Source organism: Plectropomus leopardus, chromosome 15, assembly GCF_008729295.1.
Source record: "Plectropomus leopardus isolate mb chromosome 15, YSFRI_Pleo_2.0, whole genome shotgun sequence".
Taxonomy (NCBI): Eukaryota; Metazoa; Chordata; class Actinopteri; order Perciformes; family Serranidae; genus Plectropomus; species Plectropomus leopardus.
In genome coordinates this window covers 12,322,291-12,348,931 of record NC_056477.1, presented here as the reverse complement: position 1 = coordinate 12,348,931, position 26,641 = coordinate 12,322,291, and the positions used below count along the sequence as shown (strand labels likewise).

The 26,641-nt window shown below is 38.8% G+C and overlaps 1 protein-coding gene across 2 annotated transcripts; it reads right to left on the bottom strand.

Annotated features, from left to right (window-relative positions):
* On the bottom strand, positions 1 to 24,986 carry sgms1a (sphingomyelin synthase 1a). 2 transcript variants are annotated; one of them, XM_042502159.1, is made up of 7 exons: positions 24,899 to 24,986; positions 9,133 to 9,246; positions 7,547 to 8,439; positions 7,317 to 7,434; positions 4,798 to 4,951; positions 3,746 to 3,912; positions 1 to 2,800 (listed from the first exon to the last, which is right to left on the bottom strand). In XM_042502159.1, the coding sequence occupies exons 3-7, from the start codon at positions 8,158 to 8,160 to the stop codon at positions 2,624 to 2,626; spliced, it is 1,230 nt and encodes a 409-aa protein (XP_042358093.1). In that variant the 5' UTR covers positions 8,161 to 8,439; positions 9,133 to 9,246; positions 24,899 to 24,986; the 3' UTR covers positions 1 to 2,623. The 2 variants fall into 2 exon arrangements, with proteins under 2 accessions (XP_042358093.1, XP_042358092.1); XM_042502158.1 differs by lacking the exon at positions 9,133 to 9,246.
* Between the last annotated feature and the right edge of the window lie 1,655 nt (positions 24,987 to 26,641).

The following is a 26,641-nucleotide window of genomic DNA, read 5'->3' as shown; positions in this document are numbered from 1 at the left end:
TACATTATAGTAAAAGATTTTATTCAAAAGCGTCCCAAGTAGAATCCTTTATCATATCTTACAAACATCCGCACAAAAAAAGGGACAACGAGGGTGAGAAGTTTACAGAGAAACATACAGGAGAACAAAACCAAAAACAAAACTTGATTGGCAAACTAGAAAACAAACATGAACTCCAACCGTCATCCTTATCAAAGCCCTCAAACATTAGAGAGCAGAGTTTGGACCGTTAATTCAAGCATGATCTCAAATCAAAAAAACGGCCGAATGTGAGGAACCTGCTGTGCTCTTAAAAACTGAGAAACCGTTCTCTGTTCAAGTGAAATGATTGGACAATGCTACAGGGAGGAGGGTAAGTTGTCTCAAACATTAATGTTGGCATTAAAAGATATAAGCTCCCCCTCCTTTTAACAATGTTTAAAGAAATTAATCACATTATTATTTATTTGGGATTTGTATAATCTAACACTTAGTGCAGTTTCATCATCAAAGCTAATCGGTTTAATTTGAAATTAAAGTTTCACAAAACGAGTTAAATCTTTCCCTATAGATGAACTTGTGCAATACTTTTTCTTTACAGTTCAGTCGCAGTTACAAAAAGAAAAGCAAAAAAACATCTATACGTGATTAGGATATCAATAAGGACGCATGTTCACATTCATGGAAATCAATGTTATCTTGCACGCAAATGGTCAAATATATCACCAGCTCTGTGCACCGTGCTTTAACTTCTTTCCCACACACAAATAAAGGAAGTGTCATGAGTCAGCGCGCCAGGAGCCAGACTGTGGTGTCACTTCTGTTGGAGTCATCGGGGCCAGAATAGCAAATCACACTATAATCATATCTATGTTGTGTCGCCTTTGACTGAAAGATCCTTCCATCTGATTAACACATTTTACATGGTGCTTAATGATGTTTTTTTATCTAAACACGTGCATTCGTGTTCCTGTCTTATTTGTTATGTATCATGATATAACGCTATCTTGGACCATGCAGTTGCTGGACAAAGCTATGATTTGTTTGGAACCAATAAACAAACACACATATTTAGATTTAGAAAAAAAAATTCTGGTGGAAGGATTTTTCAGTCAAAATTTAAACAAAGTTATGATGAGTTATAGTGTGATCTGCTGTACTTGACCCAAAGTCAGACCCCTCGAACACTGTCACTGATTCACGACCTTACTGTCTTTTAAAGTTTCTTTGCCCACATACAAGTTCCAAGTTGAGAGTTTGCTACTTCTAGTTTTGGCGTCGCACTTATGGAGGCAATGTAGAAGATACACTGTCTTCAAACTGGAAGGTAGCAGCTTTAGTACGAGATGAGCCACAAAAAATACATACAGACATGCTCAGAAAATTGACCTGAAAGGTTACAAGACCAGACAGTATAGAGGAGATTACAAAATGGGACTCATTGTGGGGAACAAGAGAGGGACTCGTTAAGCGACACCACGGTGATGCACAAGACATGTCCAGGTCAAGATTAACTTAACTCAGTGACATGCCTTCCCCGTTTACCAATCAGGCAGTGGTGTTTAGTAGATAATGTCGTTGTGGAAAAGTAAAACGAGCTGAGTTTCAATGATTGGGCTTTGAACTTGGCTGGTGTTGGTTAAAGACTGATTGGTAAGAATGAAATGTTACAGACATGAAAAAAATACAGTTAACAGTCATTTTCTGTAAGAACAGTATAGACCAACTAAGCACAAACTGACATCGTAAAGCGTCAATAAATAAACGGGACATTTCACTCACTGCACTGAATTTTGGGAGAACCAATTTTCTGGTAAGGCTGGCGTAGTTGCTTTTACATTCATGGGAACAAGACTGTTAACTAGGTACCACCTCGTGCCACGGCGTGGTCCCAGCCGCGACAGAGAGACACAAGACACATAGTACTTGAACTGTTTTACAATCAAGCTAAGAAAGGCACTGGAATAATGTTATACCACATTAGATTCTTATGCTCTCAGTTATCCATCTTGAAAAAGGTAAAAATCTAAAAATCTTTTTGTTGGACATCATTTGTTTTTGAAAAATAAAGTTTGACATACTTAAAAAAATTATTTTTTTGCACCTTTGACTCATTTTAGCAAGGACAGTTTACAAAAAGTAATTTCCTATAAAAAAAAGAGAAAGAAAAAAATGCTTATGGCATTTTGGTTATCAAATGAGCATTTGTTTGACAACATTTGCACTAAAAATCTTGTAAGAATATGAAGACATTAACTATGGTTTTGTGCAGAGAGGGGGAAAAAAATATTTGAGTCTTTTAGGCCAAAAATCTTTGTGTTTTAGAAGTTTGTTTAAATGCTTCATAAACTGTTGTGTGGCCCACGAAGAGGAAAAGAAAGAAAACAAATATAAATTAGTGCTCTTTGTTGGCAAAGTCTACCAGAGGAGAAAGAGGACAAGAAAAAACAAAAATAATACATATATATACGTATATACACACAAAAAAAAAAAACTAGGTGGGTCACAGTGCTACCCATTTGGACAGGGATGTGTCTGTTACTAGAGGTGAAATGACAGCGCTACATTTAACAGTGCCATCTTCCATGGGTAAAAACAGCACTTATGGAAGTCATAGTCCTCTCCTACTTTGCCATGATGAGGGTCACTGGATGTCCAGTTTGCTGTACTTCACGCCGCGGTTCCACTGCAACGACCGCAATGACAATGGCAGCTGATAGTTACGAGGGACCGTGCCGTTGACGTTCTCTTCAAAGTATTGGAACAGTCTGTACCACCACACCCGCGAGAACGGGTTACTCTGTGACGTCTCCTTCAGGGACTGAAATAAGACACAAGAAGACACCCATGCTGTTAGTGTGGTCGTTAGATATCAACAACAAATTTCCATACCAGTTAGTTTTTGTTTTGAGTAATTTACTTCACATTTTTCAGGTACGGTCATTTAACCCTGAATTCATGTGGTGTCGGAATAATCACTAAAAATTACGTCCTGATCAAGTCAGAACAAAAACTCGTAAAGTTGGTGAGAGTTTTGTTACACAAGTGGCCAAGTTAGTGTCATCCATGCAGAAACATAGCAGGTAAAAGTAATTGTTCAGCTGGTGATAAAAGATTCTATTATTACATGTCAGATTTTGCTCACATGTAATTTATAATATGGAATCAGGTTGTAACCACTACTTGTTATGTGCCTTGACTTTGTCCAGTCTTTAAGGACACGTTAGCACTTCTGTCCATCCTAGGAGAGGGATCCCTCCTCAGTTGCTCTTGCTCAGTTGCTCAGGTTTCTACCATTGTCCCCCCATTAAAATGTTTTCTTGGAGTTTTTCCTGATCTATAGAGAGGGTCCACAGACAGACGGATGTTGTAAAACCCTCTAAGACAAATTATGATTTGTGATACTGGGTTTTATAAATAAAATTGAATTGAATTTAAGTAATGGTAATTTCAGATAAAATATGTTTAAAATAAGCTAAGATAATCGGCTGCTGGCTGTAACTGCATGTTTAATGTGCAAATAGGACAGCGGTTTCACTCTTGTTCACTCTTAGACAAGCCTTTAGCAACAAAATAATTCACAGAAATGTTGAGCTATTCCTTTGAAGGGATAGTTGCTTCAGGATAAAATGTAGGAGAAAGTCTCGGACATTAATAACTTATCGGGATATGGCTCCAGCTACCTTGTGCCTGTTTACCTTCTCAACGTTTACTTTAATTCAATTGCCAATAAAGTAACATACGTTGTGCCACATGTCGCACTCACCTGCTGGTTGGCCATCGTGTGGTACCACCAAAAGAGGCGTGTAGTGATAAAATATGCAACCACCACGTCCACTGTATAATGGTCATGGGCCAGAAGGATGCAGAAAATCCCTACAGCGCTCAAGGTCCAGCAAAACCAGTGATACCACCAGAACCGCTTGGGTGAATCTGCCAATCAAATGTAAAATTAGCAGGGTTAATACACCAGAGAAACAGATCGAGCCAGACAGTATCTAGTCTAGAAAATAGGCTAATTGGGTCATTCTTTGCCAGTGAGGGGTCATCCTACCATCAGCTAATTGGTGGAAAAACACTGTACTCAGAAGTTCAGCCAGAACACAGTGACACTTTTGCAGAAATATTAGCCAAACTATTTACCACTAGATGTCACTGCTGTGGCAGAAAAGCTTTACAGTACCATGTGATGTAGCAGAAGAAGAGCCCTTTACTCAAAGCATAAGAAATGCAGTAGTGTCTACAACTTGACCCCACAGTTCAAATGCTAATGACTTCTGACTCTCTTGCTTTGTGGTGAACCAAGTGGGTGTGCAAACTGAGAACGTTAGATAAAGGAAATGCATGCTGAGGAACAGACAACACGGTTATGTAACAGAGCAATGTCTTAGCACACTGATACTAACATGTTAACAGACATGCAAGCAGATAGCGCTACGTAGCACTGCAACATTTCCTTTATCTTTACATTTCCTGACATTTAGAGAAGTGCTGCGAAGGCTAAGCAGTGAAAGGCTTTATCAGGGAGATACAGATGGCACTGAAAACTGTAGTATGTGTTAGCCTATAGCATCAGTTATGAAACTGAGCGCATGTTGTACCTTATTCTTGACCTTTAAAAGCACAGTCACCATTTCTGATTAGCACATCATTCTTTTGACATCTGAAGTGACCTTCAGGAGAAAGTATGCACTAGATTATGTGATGAGGTTGTCAAAGATGGACTTGAGGACATAAAATGAGCTATGTGTTGCTATGAAGTAAAAGCCTTCCTGTACATTCTTACTTAAACTATAGTTAAGACACAGATAAACTTACATTCTTTGATGAAGAGGTACGTTAATGTTAACATGACTGTGTGGCCGCTATACAGATAATCTCCACACATGGTGTGTGAACCAGTGATGGATAGACCCCCGCCTGCGATCATCTTCATTATTCTTCTCATCTGTGCCTCCCAGTTACCGAGAAGCTGAAAGAAAAACAGTCATTAGACGACCTGTTTATTATTATGACAGTAGAACAGCCGACAATATTACTGGTAGCTGCTAACGAAATATATGAGGTGTAGAAGTAGGATAGGGGTGTTCATTTCTGAAGATGTGTAAAAAAATACTTGATTGTAAGTTAACCTTTTACATTCAAAGTTTGAAGAGTAAAGGACAAATGTATTGGCAACAAAATGTAGTATTTAAAGTAAAAACACAACTTTGCAGGATATAAAATGGCCCCTTTTTGCCCTTTTTGAGTGTTAAAGCATTAAGCACTAACAAGCATTTGTATTGTTGTATTCTGCAGTTTCTGTAAATAAAATAATTATCTGTCTATTAACCAACCAGATGCATTTACTTGAGTAATACGTTTTTTTTCTCCCGGATATTTCCCCTAAAATATAAGTAGTAGCGTCCTAGTCAAGTCCTATTTACAGTAAATACAGTGCTTGAGGATGAGCGTGGTGGAAGGTTGTTAAACATGCATTACTTCAACACTGAAGGCTGTGACTTGTGACATGTCTTCTACACTCAAAGTTTTACCTTTACCCTCATGTTTCCCCATCCCTAAAAAATGTAATAGTTTTATCTGTAACAGCAGTTTTAGCTGCTGAAAGTCAAATTTAAAAACAGCATTTCTAATGACCGCAATTTTCGCATACCTTACTCTATGACAGTGGTTCTCAACCTTTTTCATGTGAAGGACCCCTAAATTGGTACACATTAGGTCACACACCCCCATTTGATACGATTTTGCTCCAGGGACCTCCAGTTCCAGTTGAAGAATTTTGGTTATTAAATATGATTAAGATCAGAATTGTAGTTGTCAACTGCAGTTTAGGAGATAGCTGTGGAGGAAGTGAAACCTATGATCAGAATAGTTACTCTTATGACTCTTACTCACATTGGGCTCACTTTTATGGTGATCAGTAAATAATAATAAATTTAGAACCACTGCTCTATTAAGTTCTCTTTCATAGCATCATTTTGTGTCTCACTATGGGGAACGTCTCCTGTGTGACCTCATCAGAAGCTCAAATGACATTACATAGATCCTGGCTAGCACCAGTGACGTCTTTGTCAGGAGGTGATGGACTCTTCCCCTACATATATATTTATATATATATGGCTGACTCTGCGCCAGTTGCAATCCAAAATAAGCTCACCTCTTCCTCGCTTTCATAGCAAGGAGGGTCGTCTGGTGAGATGTAGATATAAAAATGTAGATGCCTCATTGGCCGCTGGATTGTACATTAGGGCAACACCATACCGGAGAGAGCAATACTATAATACAATTGTAATATAACAGGATGTCTCCACAATCATTGACTAAAAAAAATAAGACAAATCCATGCTTGACAAATGCAATATTACACAATTCCTGTAACAATCAATAATTTTCCACAAGTTAAAATTAACATTAAGCCATTCAGTTGGCGTAAGCCTGTCACAGACTCCTCTTTTTGGTGTCCAGCAGCGATTACAGTCTAAACATCTAGATTCTTCTTGTCTGGAGACAAAGCTTGTTTTCCCCCTACTTCACTCTATCAGTAAACCCATGACTATATGAATGAGTAACTGGGATTGGTTGAGAAATACAACACTGTAGTGCTTTTATTCAGAAGAACCACCGCTTCCCTGATTATTTGCATCTGTTCACAGGCAAGTTTAGCTTTCTTCTTAATGGTGGCAATGTTGACGTGGGGCTGACACAGTCTATGCAGCATTTATGTATATCTCTGTGTGCTGGGACACTAACTCGTGCTAATTAGAGAACTGGGGTTATATCCATAACCTTTAAGGATTTTTACAACTGGTTGTTGGATGAGTGTGTATCCATGTTGCTTGTATTTTGTGCTCTAGCAGCACATGCATGTTGAAAAAAATCATTACAAGCTTGCAAATGTTTTATATGCTAATAGATTTATCGAGAAAACACAGACCACTTCTGTTTTACCATCTTTTTTCACCAAGATTCTCTAATATTTCTACTAACAAAAACGTAATACTGCATTTCAAAGAGGCCAACAGTAACCCAACAAAATTGCTGCACACAGTAGCTTTAAGTAAACAGATATGAAACTGCAAATCTAGAGCAACATTTGCAATAAAACAGGAACCGCAAAAAAGCAAGCACTCGAACCACCTCTTACCCCAAACAAAAAAAAAAAGGACATGCACATATCTTACAATCAGTGGTCAGTGGAGAGCACTCAGAGGCTTTCAACTAACAAAAGAGATCTCATTTTTTTGCTGACTTTGCCTGTTCAGCACGCTTGTGCCGAAAGCAGTTAAGTAAGAAAGAAGCCTTTCATGCTCAGAAATGAAAGTGTGTATGTATAATACCTTTGGAGAGCATTTGAAGTGCATCCCGGGAACAGGCAGAGTGGTTATGTACATTGTAATACACCGGTACAGATAGAGTGTGCCCACAATGAAAAAGAACCGCCTGCCTATAATTGACCTGGAGAAAAAAAAAGAAACAAAGATAATGAATCACATGACATTTCTATTTGCATTCTGCATTTCAGATATTAACTAATAGAAATATTAGGGCTGACTAAACTACACTGTACCTGTACTTGAGTAGGATCCACTGTATCAGCCAGAGTCCCACCAGCAGCATGCCGTTAATCTCACAGATGGAGAAGGCCCACTCCACCCTGTCAAACAGGTCGAAAAACTTATCAGGCAACGGTGGGGTGTGCTCCTTTGGTGGTACTCTCTCATGGACCACTGAGATGACAACTGTGGTGGTGACAAAGCACACCACCGCATAGACGAACGCTATGCCCGTCTTCCCCCACTCCGCAGGGAATGAGGAGCGCGTTGTTTCTATTGTAGGGATGGGAATGTGGACCATCTCCATCCTGAAGTCCTTCATCCCCATTGTGCCATTTCTCTGGGGCTTGGTAGTTCCGTTAGGTAGCCCACCAGCATGCCCGTTTGCATGACCATTTTTGTGAGCCTCTATATGAGTCTCTATCCGCAGCGTCTCCAGTTGCTCCAATAGCTGCTGCCCGCCATCAGACGACACCAGCGAGAGGGGAGGCATTTGGAAATCTGCCTTGTTGAGTCTGAGCAGAGCAGCACCGTCCGTCTGACGGAGCGCATCTATGTACTCCGGCATCCCCTCTTTGCTCAGCCAGTCAGAGACATCCTCTGCTGACCATGCTGCCACCTTCTTCATCTTGGCCAGTGGGCGGTGTGGAGGTTTAGGAGCGTCCTCAGGCTAGAGAGGAAGGTTCACAAGAGGTTTGGCGGTCTATGGGGCAGTGGTGAGTCCTCTCCAGTTTTGGCACATGGTGTTTCTTGCACCTAGAGGGAGCCCTGCCTCCTCTTGAAGTGATGGAGGGAGAAAGTCTGCAGCAGGGTCACTCAGAAGTATGGCCAGTAGATAGCAGGTGAACCTCGGTGGCCTCCTTTGGCTTTCTTCACCTCATCAGCTCTTCGTCCACACACTGCACCTCTGTTAAATGAAAAACAAATGCTGTGAATCTGAATGCATTAATATCTGCTTATACAAATCTTCTGGGTGTAGTTATAGACCGGATGCCTGGTCAGACCAGGACGCTAGTTTGTGAAGTAATATAACACCATGATACACAGATTGTTTGGCCAACTCCGAACTACTGAAAATCACAGATGAAACCACTTAAGCTCCATTTCACAGACATGAAACATTAAATGAATTATTCAAGTCATTCTAAAGCTTTTACAACAATAACAGCAACAGTTCGAGGATTCAGTTGAACAGCACGATTCCCCTCTTTGATCCTCACAACACGGAAATCTGGATTGGCTCTTTTATGCATGAACCTCTTTTCCGCTGAGAAAGTGTCAACACACACAAGTACAGTATGCAGTGGTGCTTTTGAACTGCCCACATGAAAGGATTTCAGGTATAAAACCACTACTATTAGATAACTGTGTAAACAGATCCAAGGTGCACTGAAGGCAAGAAAAAGTGATGGATGGCAAGAGAAAAAACCTCGGCGGCAGTGATTCATCATTCATTTGATAAGCAGAGCAGACAGAGCCAGACAGATAATTCTTAACTTCTAGAGTTTGATGGGGTATCCAAGTCAACTGTCCTTGTAATTCAGAGCACTTTTTTGCACTTGCCCTTGTCAAGGCAGGAATTTCACATCAGTTGTCTCACCTTTAAGGTGGCATCAGAGGTGGTTAAAGCACTGAAATTATGTCTGTATAAACAGGGCAGCCAGAATGGGATCATGGGCGTCACGGTTGTGTTGTTTTGATGGCGTGCGACCCACTGTGGGAGATTTAAAAAGTATCTGTAAGCAATTAACTCAAAGAAGAACAGCAGACAAAAATATCCACACATTTAGAACACAATGAGGTCCAGAATCTCCCTATATTTCAAGTAGAGGACAGGCTCGGCCGCGATAAACAGAGACATTAAATGATTTTTATTGCCAAGTTTTGCTATTGTTATTGTTTATAAAGCACTGCTGACGCATTTTATATGTCACCCTAGAGGCCGATGCTGTTTCAGGCATCATGCCTCTTCAGATTGCACGATGTCGACACACTGTCTAAAAATTACCCACTGGAGCAGCATGATGCCGCTGTTCGTTCCCTAGTAAAAATGCACAGGGGGCATGTAGAAGGGACTTTGTAGCGTTGTTGTATCTAGCTTTTTTTTAATGGCCTTTCAAATGTATGCAGGGTTGCGTGTAACTGTATTATGCTTTTGAAATGTATGCATGGTTGAATGTAATTATATGATGTGTATGGGTATAACTGTATGGGTGCATGTGTGTACTTAGATATGTACAGTTTTGATATATGATTTTTTATATTTTTTTCTTTTTTGTTATGTAAAATTAATATACAGATATAGTAATAGTTTTTTGTGTGAATTCTGTATTTATAAAGTTGTTGACCCTGAGCATGAATATTATAAACTCATACTATAGCATGATCTCTGTGTAAGAGGTGCTCAGGTTTCTTAACCAATTAAAGCCTAAACTGTAGCTATAGTAGATAAATAACTCCTACCAGTTCTTACTTTTTAACTTTGTTTTTGAGTGTGCATTTCTCATCCAGGCTTCAGGCAAAAGCCAAAGTTAAGGCTTAACAAGGAGATGAACTCACACACACATCTGCTGCATATCATGCGTTTGTTTACAGACCGCGATGTCGGTGGTGGACACAGGGTGGCCCTGCTTGTTTTAGGGGGAGTGTGAGGTACAGCTGGAGGCAAGTCCTGATCTACTGCATGGATACGAGAGGGGAGGACGGGAGGGGAAACAGACTAGAAGAAGGAACTCATAAATCAGAGTGAAGGTCAGGGCCGAACACTGAGACAACCCCACCCCTGTAAAGAGGGCAATCAGCCAGCCGCCAGGCCCCAGCACAGCCAGCTCAGCTAAGGCCAATAGCAGCTAAATACACTGGCTGGACGGCTGGTTGGCAGGACAACAAACTGCACATCAGTCAGCTCGGCTCAGAGGCCTGTTCATTTCGGCCAGCAAAACAGGGCCAAATAAATGGGCTATAAGCTGGGTCGTCTACAACTCTGACAACACCTGGCATCCAATTTATTCCTGCTGAGGTCTGGAGAACAGTTTGACCCGATAACCCCATGATTCTAACATACAGAGCACAAAGCCAGTGTAAAAATAAACATATGGATAGCATGCAAACTGCACAGCAGGAGAGTCCTCGTCACAACAGCTTAGCTACGTGACAACCCAGCTGTGTACCTTAACATAGTGTGAAGAGTGCAAAGGAGGGCAGTATTTAGTGGAAATAAAACAGAAACAAAGAGCGCTTGCATCAGGCAGCTTGTCCAATTGAGACAGATCAGAGATTAGCTGTCACTGAGTCAGCTGTGTGCTGAGGACCTTTGGTCCATGAATCAGCTTACAGTGCGCTCGGTGAAGAAATAATCTCACTCCACTGAACCGGCAAAAGGGGAAAACAAACTACTCCTGAAACTGATGAACTAACCTGTATTTACCCAGGTATCTGAATACTGTTTCAAAATAATATGCAGATCTATTGAGTAATGCCATTGTTGTCCTACTCAAGCAAAGACCTGAACATGAAGTGTTATAGTATAGTATTATATAGTATATCACGTTTTTTTTGCCCCCCTTGTCATTTAATATCGCGCATCTGCCAATGCCGAGCCTCAATGCAGGGCTCGCAGGGATTTTGTTTAACTTTGCAGTGATGGGTGTGGCTATAGTCAGCTGTGCACCAGTCTCCTCTGCTTTCTCCTCCTAGTGGGGTGGAGAAACACCATGCGCTATAGCTGAAAGCTACGGTTTTATTTATAATGAGTGGTGTTTAGCGGCAGACGGGGCTTAGCCGCTGCTCTTAAATTCAACAGAGAGGAGAGATAGACAGCTTAGAAAAGCAGAGGGGATGAAGGCTGCGAAAATTACGAAAGTAAAAAAATCTGTGTGACAGCTGACAGGATGGGATCGGATGCTCTATATGCATAATATTCAAGATCCTGATCAGTCAAAATATGCCTTTATCGACCCCTGATCCAATGTTTGAAATCAGGACATCCCTCCCTAATAATATGCATATCTATTTTAGTAGTGGATTGACGTGATTGTTGTCTTATTCAAGCAAATACCTGGATATATAGTATAGTATAGTAATATCTGGCGAGTATACACTGACTTTTCATTGGAAGTAACTTGACCCTGCAGGAAAACATAGATCCTGCAATAACATTGTGGAAAACACATCCCAAGCAGATCTTTTTGAGCTGAGGTTAACCGATACCTGATGACCATGAATCAAGCTTTCATGAAGAAATGTTTCTGCCAGAAGCAAAACAGATGGAATTCTTCAGGACAATGTTGTTTGAGGGCAGAAAACTACAAAAACAGAGGAAAGTCTGGAAATGCTTCAGCCTTATGATGTTGTGAATTTTGATACAAGATAAAAGAAAACATTGACGCAACTCCCTAAACAAAGGATTCTGACCTTGAAAGCACTTTGTTTCCCTCTAGAGCTTTAGTAAATATGACAACACCAGAGAAAAACAACGTAAGACAATTATTGTCTGAGCGTTGAGGTGTGTCCTTACTGAGCAGGGAGACTGCTATTGTCATATATTTACTTATTGTAGGCATAGGACTGACATCATTCATTCGAAGACTCTTAAGGTGTTGAGGGAAGTTGCCTTTGTTTTATCTGACGACAAAAAAGACACTCTGCACTGCACGCACGCACAGTGAAGATAAATGTACCAAGGTCTGATGGTTTTTAGAGTGACATAAGTTCTAGTAGCTGAACTTTGAATCTTAACGCTGCTCATAAACCAGCACGGAGTTCACACTTACTGACTTGATAAATCACCAGCTGTTCCCATAGATCAATAAACTGGAAGAAGCTTACTCGAGAGAGCTAGACTGAGCTAGATTCAATAAAGCTTGGTTCACCTTTATTCTCAATGCTGCTTTCATGTGCAAAGCAAAGCATTTTTTTTCTTTAATCGTATAAATTTAACTGCTAAACAAATTTTCAGTGTAGGACAGAGTTCTGCTAAAAACAAGCCCCACCTCTGTGGACATGTGTGTGTCCATGTGTTACAGCTCACACAAGCTTATTTCAAAACTGACCAAGAACTATACCGGTTTCACTTCTTTGCTTTTCTGCACATGCTTTCAGTGTCCATGAGCAAATGATCAGCTGTGGACATTAAAGCTTATCTGTTATTTAACCATCACCTGGCAATCAAAGAACATTAATAATTTTGGTCAATATCTACAAAAATTCAGCACTAATACCAGTTGCACTTTTAGCATTAAGGCTATAGACTGTATAAACCTGCCCAAAGAAACTTAGCCAACTGGTTTACAATTAAAATTTAAACATCACTTCAGTTTGCCTCCTTAAGTCATTATTTACCAACCTTGTCTGGCAGCAGTTGAGCAACTAAGTAGTCACATTCAACTCAATACTACAGTCAATTATCTTTCAAGTAAACAACGCTTATATCCAGAAAGCTTAAAGGGTGGCTGTTCAAAGTTTGTAATTTGATCCATCACAGAAAATAGGCTGTGGTCAGCTGTATCCATGGATTCTTAGATCATAATACTGACATGTAAATACTCAAAGCACCTGTGTAAATATGAAATAATAATGGCCCTTCTTAGTCATGATACTCTGTTTTGTTTAGAGGAAGTGGAGCATCAGAGTTTTGGGTGGAGTGTCCGTAGCGGGGTTGCTCAAAGGCACATCAGTGGTGAAGATACTGGAGAGGCAAACACTACTTAAAGGGGCCCTGTGGAATTTTCTTGTTAACAAATTTTCCTTCATTCAGTATTGCTTAGCAAAACATTGCAGTGTGCATCCTTGAGCTGCAACGAGCGTGTCAAGTGCCTTTTCTTTCAAAAAACACATTGGCAAAACCAAAGTGTTTAAATTCCAGCATTGTTGACATCTGTGTTTACTAGTTTCGTTCCTGTCTTTGCTGGTGCACTGCAAGTACCTTGGCATGTTACCACCACCTGTTGATCAGTTTAATAGTGTGAAAGGACTGTTTTTCCTGCCAATGGCATTGCATGTGTGTCCTCATGTGCATGCACAAGAAACAAAACAGGGACCCACTTAGTAAAACAGCTTGGCAGCGCAACAGGGAGCCTTTAAGTTGCCAGTATGCTTCTTCAGAAGTGCTTGAGAGGTGGTCCCATAGCTTCGGAAACATCCTCCCCCCTTACCTTTCATATGTTAGGTTAAGGTGGCTGTGTCCAGCAATTTCTGTGACTTTCAGACAATCTGACATTTACAAACACTTTTCAGCAAAATTGGGAGGTGAAGGAGGGTTGGAGTTCATGTCACAACTTCCTCTTACTTTTGCAGCTTTGTGCTGTTGAGCAATAAGCCAGAGTTTGAACATCTCTCTATATCTATTCTTTACTTCTTGACACAGCTATTTCTGTCACTTCTCAGAGGGTAACACTCCTGAATAGCTTCCAGGAGAGACTCTGAAAATGTGCACCTTTATCTCCATTTTTAAACGATATCGCACCACTAATCTGAAGTCAACCATTTAAACCCAAAGTGATTACAGATTGCATGCTTAAGTGAATAATCAATCAAACTTTCACAGAAAGACAGACTTTCAGAAGCAGCATTCAAAGGCACAAAATAGTTAAAACACCACAGACTTACAAGATACCATAGTGTATTTCCTGTCACCACTTCCTCTTACTTTTGCATCTCAACATAAATCTAATTTAAACTGTGTTGTTCTACCAAAGTAAAAGTGACAACACCGCTGGGAGCAAGACAGCTAAATTAAGTGTACTAACTCGAAAAAGTGATAGATCTCAAAAAGTATACTAAAAAAACATAACCGCAACTGCATTTTCCATTCGTGCTACAAGTCATTCCCCTCAGAAGGTTTTGTAGGGCCAAGCAGAGGGGAGGTGAAGGGGGGAGTTGGGTGGTTTCACACAAGGCAGTACATGTGACATCACCAGAAAAAGATCCCACCCAAGAGCGACAATATGTCAAGCCGACACAAACATAAACACACCATCTGTAGCCCATCTTTAGGCAACTTTGAGTGGTTTGAAAATGACTCATTCACGATGGATATGAATGGCCTTTAAGGGAAGAGAAAAGTTGTGTCCAAGTGGGTCACCAATATTAAAACCAAACTGCCTCTACTCTTAAAAATGTACTAATGTCAATAGCAGCCTGGATGTGAATACGGTTTGTTTTTATAAAGAAACTTGTTGGGTTACCACTTTAAAGCTTTTAAAATGCCTGATCTGAATTTGAGTTTTATACTGAGGGGCACCTGTGCCATAGAGTTTGCTGTTTTGTGTTCCTAAATTCCCTCTTTTTTCATCAGCTCAAAAGGCCTCAGAGGGGAGGAAGACTGTTTCTCTGACCTGTCGTCACCTTCTGTCTTTTGGTTTCCACCTCTTCCGTCACTCTCCTCCCTGTCAACATGATCAGGAGCCAGCCCCTATTGATTGTACTTTCTCCCACTATCTCTATTGCTTCACATATGTTTCCTGTCGTTCATTTCATTCTTTGTTTTGTTTTTCTGGCCCTTGCAACACCCACAAGTTGTGACAATTGAAATCTCCCGGTGAAAAGAATGGTTTTTGGAAATTGGCAGAGGTACAGACATGTGAATGAGATGTGAGAACAGATATACAGTACACACACAGGCACGCCAACCTGAGGCATATTACTCTTGGCCGTACGAGTATTACAGCTTCAAATGGAATTTGTAGCTAATTCCTGACAAATACAGTGTGCCTCTAAGGTAACAGTGAGAAAACGTGAACAGTCACAGTCACAGTCATAGTAAAGGCTTTTCACAAAATGTAATTCAGCAATCCCTTTGAGTAAAATGTGACGGTTTGGGGGTTTTGGATTGCTGGTCAAAGTAATTTAAAGTCATCATTGTGGGCGTTAAAACTTTTTTTTACTATTATATCATAAACTAAATTAATTTAGAAAATAATCTGGAGGTTAATCAATAACAAAAGTAGTTGTTTGTTGCAGTCCTAAAATAAAGTACATGATTCTCTGGACCTGATTAGGCCAACTTTTAAACTGGTATGTGGGCAAATTCATTATAAAAAAGTTTTGCTTCTGGTGCTTTAGTCAAGCAATGCCACCGACTCCTGTGTCAGTGCAGAAACTCTAAAAACAAAAGTTAAAACTCACTTGCTATCTACTCCTGCATGTGGTTTCAGGGAAACTTCTCATAGTGACAGCTCATGTTGCATCTAACCTGGATATGTATGATACATTCAGCAGACATGACATTGCAAAACCAGAAAAGAATCACATAAAAGCCAGATGAAGGTGATATCCCCCTCGACGCTGTTTTAAAGGGAATGCTTTGTTTGCCTTGTCCCCTGCCTTGTGTCAAGGGTGTTGCCTTTTTCTTTGTACACCATTTTTGAAAGCCTAATATCCCTTTACAGGTTTTTTATCTTGTGAGGTACACTGACAATGGTTGATCAACACGCTCTCACCTGTATCCCTTTACACCTAGTGTACAAATGCCCCACAGGTAGACAATGCAGGGCCAATATTTACACAACTGGGACAGCCTAGTTAAAATTATTATGGTTGAAATTTAACTATGTATGTAAATGCTTAGACAGCAGAGTAAAGAACTTTACTCTTTTCCTGATTTTTTTATAAGAAACTTTAAGTTTGCAATCAAAAAAATCTTTGGTAATGCACTGTAAACTTCTACAGTACAGAGCAACCAGCAGCCAATCTTTGTTAACCTGAAGGACAGACCAAATGAAACTGTGTTTGGTGTCAGTGAACACAGAGGAGATGAATAACATGTTTGGAATGTGCAGCATTTTAAAGATTAAAGGGTCAACTCATCTGAAATATCACACACACACACACACACACACACATAAATATATAAATATTTTAATACTTAACTAACCATGCAGATAGATTCTTGCATCAATGTTTTTGAGATTTCTGCCTCCTACCAACCAGATTAGCACCGCTCTAGTAATGAAAAAATGTCTAAAAAATAAAGATCACAAAAATGCCTTTATAGTAGGAGCTTATGAATGAATTGACTTGACTTAGTAACTTACTGATCAAACAAAACATCTTGTTCTGTTCTCTGCTTCTAACTCCTACAAGTTAATTATATGTCACATGATTGTACTGACTGTTTGATTTTTGCTGTTGTTGTGTATACAAGCAAACAATCAAGGCTGATGCTACCGTAGATTGTAGAAATCAACAAAGCCCCGGAGCTTTCAACTGGTCCACAGTCAATATTAGAACCGTTGCAAATGGGTCTTGCAGTGAAAAATGGCAAAAGTAAATCAGAATCTGCACAGGCATCAATTTTACATGTTAAAATGACACCTGACTTTTCCAGGTTTTGCTTCCACATTTTGTTTTCTATTGTCAAAGAACAATGTGTGTACTCAGCAGCTTCCTGTCCTGAGCTGAAGTACAGAGTACTTCACAATGACCTACAGGAATCCATCAATATATCTGTTGTGTTGAGAATCACATGCAGATGACAAGCTTAAAACAGCTCCCGAGACAACACCAAGCTCCTTGTGGTAGCGTACATAAGCTCATGTAAGAGGAAATAAGAAAGAAGAAGAAAAAAATAAGAAGAAAATAAAAGTTCTCCAATTTGAAAGAAAAGTCAGAGCAATCTTATCAGATTAAAAGTCTTACAATGGATAAGCAATTAGAAAGGTCTTGAAACTATCACAAGCTATTCAGGGCAAGAAAAATGTATGAAACTGAGAAATTTAGCAGAGCCCTGATGACAGCCTCGACTGAGTACATTCACTGTGAAGTTAAGACCACGGGCGACGAGGTCCTGATATTTATTTGTCAGGGAATAATCAATCTGCTAACCATAACAGCTGACAACAGAGGCTCCAAAACATGCATTACATAACATCCTCCCACTACTGCCGAGGAATATTGCACTTCTAATTTTGTCAGAGAAGTAGACTACAGTTCTAGTGGGAGGACGAAATTTAAATAGGAGGTAAAATAAATGATTGCCATTTAAATGTTTCCGCTGTGGGTACTTGCTTAACTGTGGTCATAACTTTATGAATGACTGTTTTTTATTTGCATTGTGCATGCATTATTATTACCTCCACTGGACTACATGCAGGGGGTGTGATGGGGTGGGTGATATGATGCACTGCAGCTTGTTTTATGTGGAATGTATAAAATGACTATATCGCAGACATGAAGTATTAATTGTCACATCTTTTTTTACGAGACAGTGGCACAAGACTCCCTTCTGCAGTTTTCGAACCCCTTTCACTTTATCGAGACGGAGCAGACAAGGTGTGTGTTTTGCTACCTGCAGGGCTCCGTACCGCAACTATTTTGTCGCATTTTGCAACCATACAATACCACTGACACTTACAAATACCTTTAATGTATGGCACAGTTTGACAACTGGAGAGCTGTTAGCTTGTTTCCAGCTCACAGGGAATAAATCCTCATGTTTTAAAGCCATCACGCTAACAGTTTGACTTTATTGTAACTACTAAAAAATTACTGTTGAACTGAAGCTTCACAGCGAAAACATCAACACTTCCAGCCCAAGACAAGCAGGGTACCTCAAAATAAAAGTACAACTGGTTCCACTTTGATTTATTTAAATAAAATAGGACTTTATTTAACTTTATTATAACTGTACAATATTTAACTTTATTGTAACTGCAGTTACCTTAATAATTTTGTAATGTACTAACTTAATATATATCTGAAAATATATATCTATTGCGTATAAAAATATAGCCTAAAATATTGCAATATTATTTTTCAGCCATATTGCCAAGCCCTTGGGTGTGATATCAGTACCATTTAACTTTAAAAATTCCATGGATGAATATTTTCATTAAAAATATGTTCAAAAATCTCAATTTCTTTGCAATTTCATTTTTTTTTATTTTAAACAAGTGACTTAATAACTAGATCTCCTTTCCATTTGTCCTCAAAACAGTTAAGTTAAAGTTGATTAAATGTTAAAAGAGAAGATGTTGTTTTTCCTCTACTATCACGTGACTAAAATCGGATGTGTTATTACATGATTTTATTAAAAGGAAAACAGAAAGATGACAAGGTCTACAGTGATAGATAAACCCAGTTTGAAAAGTGCTTCATCATGCAAACCTTTGCAACTCTGCTATCACAGAACAATATTATGTTCTATCAGTCTGTTAATTAACAAAGCAAGTTGTTTGGCCAGGGGTAAAGATGAGACAGGCCATAAAGCGTGGATGGCTCTTGCAGGAGTCTCAGGGGGAGCTGAGCTGAATGGCACAACACCCACTGTACTGGAAGGTGCTTTCCGCTAATGAGAAAGCCACCTGTGGCTTTATGAGTCACTGATTAGGATGTCAGGCCCTCGCAGCCCCAGAGGACCAGCACACTTCTCCCCCTCTGCTTAAATGCATGTGGTGCAGACACATCAGAAATTATATCTAGCATAGCACACGGGGGACTTGTTGTCAACAGGGTGTAATTAGTGTGCAGCACGGCATTTAGCCCCATCTTTTCAAATATCAACTTTCCAAACTGCAAGTGTCAACAAGACTGACAGCTTAACAGACTTGTAATGACTTTGCATGTTTGAGCAGAAAGATGCAATTTCCTGACTGTGTTATTGTTTGGCTGACACTAAAAATTGTGCTTCTTAATTACACCGTTGAGTCCATGACATACAGTAACAACGGCTTCGTTAAAGAGGCTGGAGATATTGCATCAATAAATGTTGTGCTCTACTTTCTTTCATGCAACTTAAATCTTTCTTGGACTTAAATTCAAAAGTGAATGTGAACTGTACTTTTTAAAACATAACCTAACGACTCTCTTTTGGCCTGTGTTTGGGTTTTAGACCATTACGTTGTATTTATGGAGCAATAGCACAGAACAGTGAGTTTTGACCCTTGATTTCTGAGTTTTGTTTGACCTGCGCAATCTTCCAAAAAGATGTCATCCATCAAACCCCTTTCATGACCTTAAAACTCAGTGGCAATATAAGATAATCTGCTCTCTCTGACAGAAAATAAAACAAAACTCCTACACTACAAAGCAAATGCTCCTTTTTGTTTCAACTGCGCTCTTTAAGCAATGTGTTACATTTATTAACCACAAAACGTAAAACACACAAAAAAAGGGTTAGGCAAGTGCAGCCAGGGCAACACCCACGACTGCAGAGTTTCTATTTTTGCGTTATCTTGTACAGTCATGTATGGTAATAAAGCTCATTTCCATGTCGGCTGGAACTGTGTAATTTCCAATTTAGAAGATTTATAGACATGCCTTCTTAAAAGCATATACAGAAAACTGATCCAAGTGTCTAATGACAATTGTTTTAAAATAATCACAAGAAGAATCGGGAGACTCTTCTTGCTGCTGCTTCCTTGTATTCAAATATTCTTTTTAATTTCTTACACTGCACTGTAACTTTTAGCTTTTTATTTTATATGTGTTATAATATTTTTTTGCTTGTTTTTATTTTCTATTCCCTCGCTCTTTAATATCATTTAAATTGCATTTAAATTTCCTTATATATCGTGTTTTTTTGCTTCAAGTCTTGATGCTTTTCATGTGTTACGTAGAGCAGTTTGGTTTGCCTTGTTTAAATAAATGCACGATATAAACTTGCCTTGCCTACAGCACATTAGCGTCGGAAAGTCTGGCGCAAAAAAGAAGCACATTAGATCTTAAACATACTGTACATTGAAGTAGGTGGAGTTTCAAGTTGCTGTGGAGCCAAGGAAGTAAATGACGGCACACTCTCAAGGGACTCCTTCTGGCCCTGCTTATTAGTTAGTGTCTCTTACACTTTTACAAGTTGTACATACATAATAATGATAATAATAAAGATTTAATCTGTGCAACTTTAAGGACAATTATGAGCACAAAATGACACACTGGTCTGCCACAGTCACACCAGCTATCCTCAATATAGCATCATGTTGTATTTTGCCCTTAAAGTAGGCCAAAATATGCACAAATAGGGGCAAGACCAGGCCTTCAACCGTTAGTTTGGGTTTTTACTGATGACATCACACTTTATTTACACCAAACACCCTGAGAAACTTGATTAACATAAGTGTAATGCAAGAGGACGTTAGAAACAAGTCAGGACAGGGGGATACCCAGCTCAGGTGAGCAGGTTAGACAATAGCACTAAACGGAAAAAAAGCTGGCCCTCGCAGGGGCGGCTTGCACTACTTAACATTCCTTACCCGTGCTCCCGCTCCCCACCCTTGTCCACATGCATCTGTCATGTACCTGCATCAACTAGTCTGATGTATAACCTCACATATCCTTTCTAATTGTCAAACCGTGCCAAATTTCCATGAAGTCTGTTTGGCTCCTTCATTTATTCAAACAAAGCCCAGCCAAGTAAAATGACATTAGACTACAAAAACACTGCCCTTTTGTCCGGCAAGGCTTATTAAAATTCAACTCATATTTTGACATAATTTCTTGTCTGAAATACACAAAATAGGCTACATCGAAGTGCTACTAGCCTAGTTTTTCAAAAAGCAGTTGTAGGCCACAGGAAACTGGGACATCATGTGAGTGGCGGTAAAACTTCATGTGTTTCTAATTATGGCAGAAACAAGACTAAAGCCATTACATATAGTTTCTCTGGAGGCAAACCAATCATGAAAACCAAAAGATCAATGGCCATTGGCTGGCACAAACATTGTGGTATCATATGCTAGAAAAACAAACAGGCCGAGGCCATCAGGTAATAGCGTTATACCCAAGCTGTGGTTTGAGTATTGAGGCTCAAATACACTGGGGAGGGGCAGACACACATATTTGCAAAATGTGTGATTGATTTAGAAAAGGCCAATATGAATTTCAAAAGCCAAATGTATCAATTTTAGAACATCAGAACTACCAAACAGTATTTACCCTTCATGTGTCTGTCTTTTAAACTATTCAAAAACAAATTGATAGGCAATACAACAAAATGTCAGGGTAATTTTTCCTGGAATATACACTCTGTCAATACCAAAAAGCATATTTAATGCAGCAACGTTTTTAATCCACAGGGATCTTCTTCAGGGTTTGTTGGGCAAACAGACACCGTCAGCTAGTTGCAAACTTTGTTTATTTTGGCAGTAATGTGTATAATTTGGCTCAACTACAAATGTACCCTGAAGCTTACCTTCAGGGTGAACAGGTGGTTAGATTACACTGAATCTATGGAGGGGAATTTTATTTTAGTCGACACTTTCACAGCGGTGTGAATTTTATTGCATTGCTTAGCATTAAGGTCATAGTTAGTGGTGTTGTCGCGCAGGACTGTATTTTGTAGATCAAAGGGAAGGAAAACAAATAAGAAACAACAGTGAACTCAGTAATAAATATTTGACTGCATTTGAACATTTCTGACAATGTGACTGAGAGCAAAACATTACAAACTTTGTAAAGATAGATATTTTGACACTGCTGTTGTGTTGGATAGCATTAGATTGCATAGGTGTACTTAATGAAGTGGCTGCTGAGTACCTCCTTTATTGTCAGTGAATGAAGTCTATTTGTGTCAACTGGATGGCACATGTTTTTTCTTGTTTCACACCTAGGAACAGGGCTTTCACAAGATTATTGTAATGATTGTACTCACTCTAGTGTTAAAAAATATACTTGTGCAGCTTTAAACTGCTGAGTAAAAACATCAGCAGATCACCACATTTAATTGTAAGGTTTGTAATAGAGTATCTAATTTTGATATACACTGTTGTCTGTTTGTTCCTAATATCTCTTTAAATTTAGAAAGATAATGGTTAGTTAAAATACCTGCTGAGCTTGATTAGTTTGATCTAGTCTGTTGCTCTCTCTCTCTTTCTCTCCTGTTTCTCATCTGTCTCCCTTTCATCCTGCCCTGTTGATATCTCTGTCTTTCATAATTTCCTGGTGCTCTCTTTTTTTGGTTTAAAATCAAGATGCAACTGTTTGCACTGGCTGACACTAACATGAGTAACAGATAAATGCAAATTTATGCACATATTTTACATATTTAAATACTGGTGTGCAACTAAAGCATACTGCACATCGTGCAGCTTTAAACTGCTGAGTAGTAAAGCTATGCTGTTTACAGTCATACAAACAACACCTTGCTCTAATGTCACAAGTAATCTGCAGCCTTTGGAAGTAACCAACAGCATGCACAGATCCAGTTAGATCTGTTAAATCCAGTTAGAAAGCATACGCCACTGTTCACAGTAGTGTATTATGTTGTATTGTGTTAATGTAGCATACTGCCCTTTTTTATTTCTAAACCTATATGTTAGTTTGTATATTTTAATATACACACAGGGCACCTGTTTTTGTAGTTTTTACATTTTAAATACTCATATCACCCACTACAAATAGACTGTCAAGAGCTATTGTGATATATATATATATATATATATATATATATATATATATATATATATATATATATATACTTATTTCATACTTCTTACCGCTACACTGTAAAATCCTAATCCTTTATATATAACTACTGATCTTAACTTATGTTTATTTTATACCTAATTGTTACGTTTACCAAAAATGTAGCTTTATACATTTTATGAAGTTGTTGCAACTTAAATGGTGAAATTGCCTTGTTCTTTTCAAGTGTTAGCAACTTCTGTAAACCAAGTTAGTCTGACTTAACTTGATCACGACAAGGAGGATTTTGCCCATGAAATCAGGAAATCTGCAAGTTCTATTTTGTTAATATGTTTAAGAAAATACAAATATGCATGACTAGTCTGCAACCAGCAGACTTTACTGAGATTGCTAAAACTTAAAAAAGATTGTCATATTTAAGTTGCAACAACTTCACAAAATTAAGTAAATATAACTACATTTTATGTAAACCTAACAATGAGATATAATATAAACAGAAATTCAGACTGATAGTTAAATTTACCTGCATTTTTCAAGGCAATTCAGTGTTCCAAGTATTTCTGATTCTGATATCAATGCAGAAAACTTTATGAGAATCACATGATTAGAGTTTACTAATTCTCTAAAAAAGACGTCGGAAACAATGAAACGTTTTTGTTTTTTTTTTCAGGAGGAAGTTGATGATCCAAGCTGCTATTGGTAAATATGTTTAGTTGTCAACTTAGACAGTTTTCCAAGGCTGAATCATAGCTGTGCCTACAGAAAACTCATTGTTTCCACTTGTTGATAGTCTGACATGCTTTGCTTTGCCAATGACGCTTTCTCAGCGACTGTGGCTGCATGCATCGGCAACAATAAACCCCATTGACTCTTAACATTTTGCCCCCTTGACACTCACTGCAGTCATACTGTTTATGTCTGTGAAAAGTTGCTTTCTCACCCGCTCCGCTGCACAGACACCTCTCTGTTTATTTCGATCAATGTCTGTGTTGGCTCGTTTCCCTGTCCAACTGTGGCCTGAGCGGATACTGCAGTAACAGGCAATTTCTTTTCTTTTCTTTTTCCAACGACACAAAACATATCCGTGATCAGTTTTTCCCCCCTCTTTCCCCAAAAGGGAAAGGGGGACGTGTCTGGGAAACCATGCTAACGTAAAATCAGGTCACCCGGTCCGCCCTGTTTTTAGGCGAATAAACGAGGCAAATAAAAAAGACCGCGCCAGGAGGAGAGCAGAAACAAATGTTTGATTAATACTCCGGGTTAATATTTACATAGAGACAGAGCAGCTGTGGATGTATTTTGCGTTTCACTGTAACGTTAGAGGGCACACCTGTGACATAGCTTTAACAGTTACACCAAATTCATCGCTGACACAGGTGGCTTAATGTGCATATAACACTGCTTTCGTTCACATTTGGGCCTCGGCAAACACTGTATAGTGTGGCTTAAGAGCTTATAGTCTGACCACCTAAAAATAGATAGGAGAGCTGGCGTCTTCTTTTAGCTAGCTAGCTCGCTAGCTAAAACACTGAATTCCTAGCGCGATATTCGGGTAACGGTTAGCTATACATGATTGTGGATTACAAGGCTGAATATGTTTACCTATATTTATAATCTGAATTTTAACAAACGGCGTAATTATCTCTATAAAAAATCAACACGAGAGTCTCTGCCAGTCACGTTGGATCGGGATTAAAGATATCGAGAGATGGTTTGTCGTCAACTGATAAAATGTTCAACACAAGGCCACTGAGCTGCATTAGTTATCGCTAGCTAACGTTGTGGTTGGTGATAAATTTAAGAAGTGGTCTGCCGAATAGCGGAGAGCAACGCAGCGTGACATATGTTACGGTGTTTAACAGTGCATAACGCATTAATTAACAGTTACCTTACCACGACTTGGAAACACAGTGTTAACTGAACAGCCCCACACTGGGCAGAGAGGGCTCGGCGGAGAGCTAGGTTTGCTTCTGATAAAAGATGACTAAACGTGTGTGTAGTGTAATTACCTTGCCGTCGAAATGTTGAAGGACTTCTCTTCAAAATGTTGTTTATTACAGCAATGTGGTACGAGTCCCTCTGTGGGTCTCTCCGGTGTTTTCATGGGTAGGCGGTTTGTGACTGGAGAAGCTGGGAGTTCCCTTCATACCGTCACCCGTGTTGCATTCAATGTCATCGGAAAAAATGGACTTACACTGACGTGACTGTACATTAAACGACGAAATAAAATGTGATGGGTCGCAAAAATATGCAAAACAACTTCACAATAAATTGTATATCGTATTGCATATTTCTGTGTTTTAACTTAGGGTAAAAATGCACGACAAGACGTTTATGTATACACGAGAGCTTTGACTTTAGAGCTCAGGAGGAGCATTTGAACGCAGCAATGGTGACAACTACGAAGAAAATGCAGCGTTGGAAGAGCACGAGCCAACCCACTCACTCATGAAGCCATCTATTGGTAGTCTGTGAACACCAAATATTTTAAAAATGACACACATCATTTTTACTATGAACTATGGTTTGAAACTACGACTAACGGGACAATAGAACATTTGATGGACATATTACTAATATTAGGAGTAAGTTTATTCTCTGTTTATTGATTATTTATAATTATTATATCTATAATATTTAATAATTCTTATTAGTAGTACTAATAGTAGGAGCAGTCATGAGTAGTTGTGGTAGTGGTAGTAGTCGTAGTAGCAGTAATAGTAGTAATAGTAGTAGTCTAATAGTATATTTATAAATACACCTAGAATATTTTATTTAGTTAGTTAGTTATTATTTTAGCCTTTTTCAAACAAAACTTTTGAGATTAAAAATCTCTTTTTCAATATTGGCCTGGCTATGACAAGCAGCAACATAAGTTACAGACAGACTACATCTGACAAAAAAAAAATACAAAATTTTAATATGCAATTCAAACAAGGAATATAAGACACAAGTGGAGTTACTAAAATTGTGGTTATATATGCTATAAGTGAATCATAAAAACTAAGACCAGCTAAGATACACCCTGACTCTGGCTTATAGAAGATGACATTCAAAAGTCCTTTTTAAATGGCCAAGAGGAACTAATGAGTGCTGTTTTAAGTACTTCTGCAGAATATTCAACATATATGGAGCTGCACACATGAAAGCTCTTTTTCCAAACTCTAAACATACTCTAGGTATAGACAATAAGAAGATAATTAAATCTGTAAATTAACATTAAATTGCACTTTTTTTAAGGGCTTTACCAAAGATAGTGCAGGTGAATGAAGTAAATAAAAGACATACTTAATTAAAAGTACAGATTTGTTACCAGAAAAAGACTTTGGTAGAAGCTGAAGTCACCAATTAGAATATTACTTGAGTAAAAGCCTTAAAGTATCTGATATTTACTGTACTTAAGTATCAAAAGTAATTTTATTACATTAAATGTAGACCAACGGCAATACTAAAAGTAAAATTACAAGTAATGCTGGTAATAAAAAAGTTAGCAGAATTTTGAGAATCCAGTTTTTCATTCTCTCCCATTCCATCTATAGCCTGCCCATCCCCTCCTCCCTTCCCTATTCTGTAGTAAGTAACTAAAATGCCAAGGGGAAATGTAGTGGACTAAAACTACACATAGTATTTTGGAAATTTTATGGAGTAAAAGAGAAAGTTGACAGAAATATAAGATCTCAAGTAAATTATAGATACAAAAAACTACTTAAGGTCTGAAACAGAGTATTATTACTGGATTTAAGAGGCACGTT